General features: G+C 40.8%; 1 protein-coding gene across 2 annotated transcripts; it reads right to left on the reverse strand.

Moving 5' to 3' along the window:
* Positions 1-1,901: 1,901 nt before the first annotated feature.
* Positions 1,902-6,397, reverse strand: COX7B (cytochrome c oxidase subunit 7B). Of its 2 annotated transcripts, XM_020964588.2 has the most exons (4): positions 6,259-6,397; positions 4,234-4,326; positions 2,473-2,597; positions 1,902-2,108 (listed from the first exon to the last, which is right to left on the reverse strand). In XM_020964588.2, exons 1-4 carry the CDS (start codon positions 6,296-6,298, stop codon positions 2,031-2,033), a joined length of 336 nt encoding a protein of 111 aa, XP_020820247.1. In that variant the 5' UTR covers positions 6,299-6,397; the 3' UTR covers positions 1,902-2,030. The 2 variants fall into 2 exon arrangements, with proteins under 2 accessions (XP_020820247.1, XP_020820248.1); XM_020964589.1 differs by lacking the exon at positions 4,234-4,326 and having other exon boundaries at positions 6,259-6,396.
* Positions 6,398-7,631: the final 1,234 nt, after the last annotated feature.

Here is a 7,631-nt window from a genome sequence, read left to right on the forward strand (position 1 = left end):
AGTCAGTGTACACTCTTCAGCCAAATATCCTGCTATAAAAACATACTACCAGTCTATTTTGGTTTCAATGAAATTTTATTTTGCACATCAAGCACAACATTTTTTAAACACTTGGCAAAGCACATAACATATAAATATATATATATATATATATATATATATATATATATATATATATATATATATATATATATATATATATTATTTCCCCACCCCCACCCCAGTGTTGCATTATCTAGCAAAAGCCAATTTAAGAAGATAAAATGGACAATTTTGATTACATGAAATTCAAGTTTGGGCACAACCAATGCAGACAAAATTAGAACAGAAGCAAATAACTAGGCAATTTTTGTAGCGAGTTTCTCTAATAATAAGACACACAGGGAATTAATTCAGATTAATAAGACCAAGAGCCATTCCCCAATTGATAAATGGTCAAAGGATATGAAAATGCAGTTTTCAAGAAATCCAAGCTGTCAATACACATGAAAAAATGCTCCAAATCACTAGAGAAATGCAAATTAGACCTCTCAGCTTAGAAAAGTTGACAAAAAAGGAAAAAGACAAATGCTCGATGGGCTGTGGGAAAATGGATACAATAATGAACCATTGGTTGAACTGCGAACTGGCCCAGCCATTGAGGAAAGCGATTTGGAACAATGTAAAAAAAGTTATTAAACTGCACATATCCGTTGGCCTGGCAATGCCACCACTAAGACTATACCCTTCAAGAGATCAAAGAAAAAGGAAAATGACCCATATGAATATGCATAACAACTGTTTTGTGGTGTCAAAGAACTGGAAAGGGGATACCCATCACTTGAGGAATGGCTGAACAAACTGTGCTATATGAATGTTATGGAATACTACTGCACTATAAGAAATGGAGATTTTTCAGAGCAACATGGGAAGACTTACATGAGCTAATGCAGAATGAAGTGAGCAGATCTAGAAAAATAAGGTATACAATAGCATTATGCAATGAGCAACCACAGTTTCAATGGACTCACAATGAAACATACTACCCACCTCCTTGACAGGAAAGGCGATGGACTCAAGATACATATATCAAGACGTTTTCTGGACATGGTCAATGGAGGAATTTGTTTTGCTTGATTTTACATATTTGTTACAAGGGTTTTCTTTTTCAATGGGGGTGTGGTGGGATGGAAGGCAATTTTCATTAACTGGCATGAAGGTTACAAATGTTTTCATTTGAAAATGAGAATGTACAACATTTACATGAACACAGCTCTAAAATCTAGATTCAAACTAGTGAACAGATCATTCCATACACAGACCAAAGGATGTTTTCATGTATTTGAAGAGCTATCTGAAGGAGGAGGGATTAGAAAAATTCTCATTAGCCTCAGAGGGCAGAATTAGGGATGGAAGTCATAAAAGCAAATTTAGCTTTGACATGGAAGGGGCTGTCTTAGGAAAACAGTGGGTTCCCCCGTAACTAGAGGTCTTTAGCAGAGACTGGATGATGTCTGGACAGGATGCAGGCCCTCTCTCACTGATTCTGTGAACTCTTGAAGGGAACAGCTTTCCCTTTAGGTCTCATGGCACCTTGATTTATTAAACAGAGGATGAAGCATGAAGTATACCCAAATGGATAATGGCAATTGGGTGGCCACCTTGACAGCAAACTCTTGAGAACTCTGTAACATGGGATATAGCTTTGTGAACTCACTGCTATTTCTGAATCAGAGAAGTTAAAAGCACTGCAAAGTTAGCTTCTCTGCGGTATCCAAAGTTTCATTTGTTGGGTAGGGGAAAAGCTAATGCAGAAATGCAACAGTGCTCCTTAATATTACTACTAATACATTCACAAGACCATTAAGCTAATTGGAGCACAGACTTCTTTTATATGAGAAAGGAACAAAATCTACACGACAAAGATTTCAAATGCATTTTATTACATCAATAATGCCACATTACAGTTGATAACAGACTACCTTTACTTCGTATGTTAATTTTGAGACAATCCAGAATGTCGCCAGCTTGGACAAAAAGGAATTTCTCCTTTACTGGCTTCTCCAGTCTTTTGGGACGACTCTGCCAACAGGGGACAGGTTCCATTCGATTCCAATTTGTGTGGCCGCCTATGAGATTAAAAAGGTTCTCAGTTATATGTTTGCAAATGTTAGGTATGCCTCCCCAGCCAATTTCCTTGTAAAGGAAAGGAAAAGCCAGGGTGCTCATTCAGTTTCAGAGATCTTACATTTCTGTACTAGAGACTTTTTCCCTCAAAAATTGACCTCCCACAACTACTCAATAAATGCCCCATTCTCAGGAACTCCCCTCTCCCTTTTCACTGGTTAGAACCATAAATAATTAACCCTTGGTTACTTACAGTATTTGTTAAATGTAAGAGGGAAATACTTTCATCTAATAGCAAGTTAGCTTTTATCCCACATTTCCCTTAGCAATAATTCTGTACTAAGAGGGGGATGCAATGGTACTTACATATGCCCAAATGGCAAGACAGAAAGTGGCTCCACTTAGCAATATTGGGGTGCCATACTTATCATGAAAATTAGGTAGCCTGTCCTGGTGGTTCTGCCTTTCAACAGTTTGCTGAAAGCTGCGAACTAGAAAACAAAACAAAGAAGTATATCAGTTTTCAGGAAACCAGATCAGACTTGTGATTCATAATAATCATGAAAGACAAGTATACGATTTTATGGTACTATACACCTCATGTTTGCTTAAAGTGAAAAAACAAAGTAGGAAGGGAGACAAACCGAATCACAGAATGACCATACTATGGAGAAATTTACGCAGAACCAAAATAAAAGACTCACTTTTTCCTCAAACTAGACTATAGGATCATAGATCTAGAAGGGACTTCAAGTCATTTAGTTCAATATCCTCATTTTAAAGATGAGAAAATGAGGCCCAGATAAGTTAAGTGATTTGCCAAATGTCACACAGGTAGTAAGCTCAGGAGAATATGAACCCAGGTCCTGGACTCCAGAGACAGTGCTCATTTCACCGTACTCCTAAAATACATGAATAATAGCATTGCCTCCAAATAGTATAAACTTAGGTTTAAATTATAATAGAACAAGAAGGGAAAAATTTCAATTTTCTGCCCCTTCATAGGCATGCATAAAATGTTTGTTACTGCAAATCCACTTTTTAGAACCTCTTATGCAGTGTGAACTATCATGATACAGATTTCATATCTGAAGTGTCATAGTTACTATGATTTTAGCTACTAATTTGTAGTCCAGAGTGACTAAGCTGTGGAGGGGGGTGTGGTGATCTGAAAATGTGTGTGTGTGTGTGTGTGTGTGTGTGTGTACACACCACACACACAACAACTTCTAGTAATTGAATTGATTGATCCTCAATTCCAAGGCATCGAGGTCTCCCCAATTCCAAGGCCAGTCCTTTCTATCCACTATGATGTATTATCTGAAAAACATGTTAATATGCTATGAGACATATGCTATCAAATTATGAGGTGCAAGGGCAAACAAATTCAAACTCAAATATATCATGAGAACACAATAAAAAGCATACCTTAAAAAACCCCAACAGACATCTCCAAAATTTAAGATAATCATCAAGAACTTATCACTTATAGTACCTATTAATTTGAGTCAAGTTTTGTGTATTAGCAAAGTTGCCCCCACCCCCACCCCACCATGTGTACCAGGACTATATAGTAAAGAAAAATTCCTTTTAACAGAATCTATTTCCTCATATTTGGAGTATTCTATTCACCAATGTTAACTGATGTTTTATTCATCCTTTGTCACATAATTTAAGCAATGCAGAAAGCAGCACTAGGAATCAGAAGACTGGGACTCAAATTCCTGCCTTTGACCTTGGGCAAGTCACTTAACCTCTCTAGGCCTCATGTAAAATGACTGGGATTAGAAGAGATGATTTCTAAATGCATGATCCTGTATAAACCTGGTGGGGGAAAAAACAACAACAACAAAAAAGGCCTAGCCCTTTCCTACTCCAAAGGAGGAGCTTCAAAATCTTTAAAGTATGCTTGCTAGTCATCTCCCCCCCCCAACTTCCTCTCCTACTAAACTCCACCCCTCCCATAAGATGTAATGGAGCTGCACGATAACATAAAAGCATGCATAAATTTCTTTATGCCCTTTCCCAAATTATCTCCCCTCAGTTCCCTATTTCTTGAATTTTGCTAGGTTTTAAAACATGCTCTACAGGTGGCATAAAATTTAAAATTAAGTTTACTGTACTAACCTCTTGAGGTTAGTGGCAGCGAGGCACTGGCCTGGGAGTTGTGCTGTGTGAGGTCCTTGGGGACCTCCCCTCTCTGGGCCTCTGTTTCCCCATCTGTAAAATGAGGGGGTTGGACCAAATCAGGTGTCAAACTCTCAGCCAATAAAACTCCCGAGTATGGCCGAATCAGATACAAATGTAATTGGGAAATGCTTCACAAAATAAATAAAAATTAAATACATTGTAGATGACGTTATTCGGCCTGCAGGAATCCATTTCTAATTGAGTTTGACACCACTGGACTAGATCATCTCCAAGGCCCCTTCAAGTTCTAACAAATATGCTATTATTCTTAAACAAGTAAATTGGTCTCTTATGAGATCCAGCCAAGATCTCCATATGCTAATGATGAAATAGCACCAGGATGATCACGATATAATTAGTCCAGGTTGTCCACATGACCCCAGGAGACCCATCTCCTTCCCTTCCTCCTAGCAAGTAAACAGGAAGAGAATTTTATTTAAAAGATGATTAGACATTAATATTTTATTCCTTGAACAGCTTAAAGAATATCCATTTGCATATCAAACCTTGGCTATCAGCCACCCTGCAAAGCGCACAGACATTGACTAAAAGGAGAAAGAGGGGGAATCTGTTGGACTTCATCTTTTAAACTCCACCCCCCCTCAAGCCCCAGTGAGCTTATTTGGCCAAGTCCTGAATTCCCCCTCTTTCAACTCTAGCTCTTTTATGTGTTTAGTCTTATCAGAAGTAGAAAGGAAGCTCCAGGAAAAAAAGGAGTGTCTTGCTTTGTTGTATCCCCAGCGCTTAGCACAGTGGCTGGCATATGAGCTTAAAAGCTTCATTTACACATTCGTTCATTCATTCACTCATTGATTCATTCAAAGTCTTCCTAGAAAGGATAAAAAAAATTGGCTACAAAAGATACACATAATAAAGATTCTTTCCTGACAGATGAAACCTCCCTAATTGAGCTACATTATTATTTCTTCAGCCCCCTCAAAAGATATGCCTTTTCTTTTCAGGCAGAAGAGGGGGTGGGGGGTAGTTTGCGGCATATGTCATGTGACTTCCCCTGCCTAGCGCATTGCAGGGGTAAGAATGCGGGTTTCCATTATGACAAAGGTGGGCCGAGCCAGATCTTTAGTAGCCATCTTAGAAGCCGCTTTAGGGTGGCGCAGACAATAATAAAAGTACATTCCCTCGACTCCACCCCCACGCCCCGACCCTGGGCAGCACAGTAAAAAGGGTTAGAGCAAATAACATTGAAGAGATGCTCAAAGTCACACTGGGGCCAATAACAGAAATCAGGTCATTTAACAGTCTAAAGGGCAATCCCGAAAGCAATATACTTTTTCCGCCCACATTGGCCAGTTGTACCAGGTTAATTTTGACAAGGGCAAGGCTGGGGACGGGGCGAGGACTATATTTGGAGAGGCCAGCGTTCCATATACAGAGGCATAAATGCCCCTCGGGCAAGCGCAATTAATTTCTTGTGCCCCAGGGGAGGAGTGAAGGTGTCCTTGGCCGTACCGATAAAGTCCGGGCAAATACAGAAACCAAGAGGATGGCAAGGGTATGAGCGTCCTGCCCTTCAAAGTCACCGCGACCCTGGCAACGGCACAGAGCGGTTGGGGGGAGCGAGTGCCCAACCTGGGATTAGTTTTAGGAAAGGGCGTGCAGCACCCCAGTGGACCCTCCAAGGTCTTTTACCAAGGTCACTGAGACAGCAGAGAGCTAGCGAGGCTTCCTCCTCCAGCAAGAGCACGAAATGACAGCTCCTCCAGGAGGCGGAAACATAGCCGGGTCCCTGGCGACCAGACGCCCAGAAACGCTAGGGACTGAGGAGGGCCTCTTCCCCCGCAGGCTTGGTAGACAGCAGTGTTCGCAAACCGAGGCGAAAGGTGCTGTCTACAGAATTAAGAGGCCTCGAGGAGGGAGAACAAAGGGATTCAAGGTTATCTGAAGGTTCAGTTTGCCTTTTCAAGGGATAATCTCTCTAGAAAAAAAAGGAAATTTGCTTACCCGAAAAGCGGCTCAAGGCCCTCCTAAACAGAGGGAACATCGCCAAAAGAGCAAGAAGAAACCACAAGGGACTCAGGTTGTCGACAGCGCGCCAAGCGCGTTGCTCCGTCCTTGCAAGAAGTCAAAAGAAACAAAATGGCGCTCTGCGGCGCCCCCTAAAGGGGAACCGTAACTCTCGCGATACCTCCAATTTCTCGTCGGAACTGCAGTACATTTTACTGCAGAGAAAGTCAGAAATGACATCTGGGAAATGTAGTTTAGGAAACGAGCAAAAAAATAAAAGAACATTAATCGTGAATTTAACCAATGAAATGTCCTTGTACTTCAGATATAATGGGGGCGGAGGCAGAGGCAGGGTGTCGTTAGGGAGGATTAAAAATTGTATTCCTGGGCAAAAAACGTGATTTCGACCCTGGGCCAGACCAGGAAATTTACGTACAGCCCTCCTCCCTTTTCAATGATGTAATCAGATAGTTTTTGCTGCAGTGCAGTCAGGATCTAGGTGACGTCTGTCCTTTCCCTAAATGGGGTGTTCTGGCCTCTGCATAGAGGCATGGGGTCAAATCCTGCTTCTGACGCACCAGGTTGTTTGTTTGTTTGTTTGTTTCTTTTTCTTCTCATTCTGAAGAGAAGCTATTTTCTTTCTTTCCTTTGTGTTTCCTACACTATCCTGCTCATTACAATAATACTGTGTATCAGTACTCACTTTTCTTATATGGCTTTGAAGGGTAAAGAACCAAAAAATGGACATTAACATTATATCTAAATTCTTGTAACTTGGGAGGAGGGATCTGAAGGAGATACTGTCATATTCCTCATAAAATCACTAGATACAACTTAGTAGGATACACTGCAGGGGACTAGAGAAAGGGAAATCTCTAACCTCTCTCAACCCCAAAGGCATGGTCTTCTTAATTTAGATAGTGAAAATGAACTGGCATGCTCTTCTTACTTTAGGGACAGCTGAATTAACTGATGATTGAACACTAAACATAATCTTGTGGGGGTGTTGGGGTGAGAAGGTAGATCTTGAGCACCAAATTCATCTTCCTGCAAGCATTTTAAAAAAGGAAAGGGGGGGGTACAAAAAGCTTCTATTATGTAACCTGCATAATTTAAGGCCCGCAAAGTGCTGCCATAGAGGGCCTAGAAATTAATTGACTGACAAATAAGCAAGATGAATAAAAATACAAGCTTTCTCTTTTTTTCTTCTCTCTCTATCCCCTTCACCCCGTTCCACCCTTCCTACAGTCTGTTCTCCAACCCCATGCCACCCCCACCCCCACCTTGCTACCTGTCCCCACCAAGCCTATTAGGTAGTAAAACACTTGATAGATTTTGGGTTTTATTAAGCTAATGATACCTATTGCAAT

Source organism: Phascolarctos cinereus, unplaced genomic scaffold (assembly GCF_003287225.1).
Source record: "Phascolarctos cinereus isolate Bilbo 61053 unplaced genomic scaffold, phaCin_HiC Scaffold_8;HRSCAF=390, whole genome shotgun sequence".
NCBI lineage: Eukaryota > Metazoa > Chordata > Mammalia > Diprotodontia > Phascolarctidae > Phascolarctos > Phascolarctos cinereus.

Excerpts from the sequence above, each read along its gene's own strand:
- COX7B (XM_020964588.2), bottom strand. The coding sequence starts at position 6,298 with ATGTTCCCTCTGTTTAGGAGGGCCTTGAGCCGCTTTTCGG. Across the intron at positions 4,327-6,258 it reads GGCCTTGAGCCGCTTTTCGG|ATGGGGAAACAGAGGCCCAG; the intron begins GTAAGCAAATTT and ends CTCATTTTACAG. Across the intron at positions 2,598-4,233 it reads GCTGCCACTAACCTCAAGAG|TTCGCAGCTTTCAGCAAACT; the intron begins GTTAGTACAGTA and ends TTTGTTTTCTAG.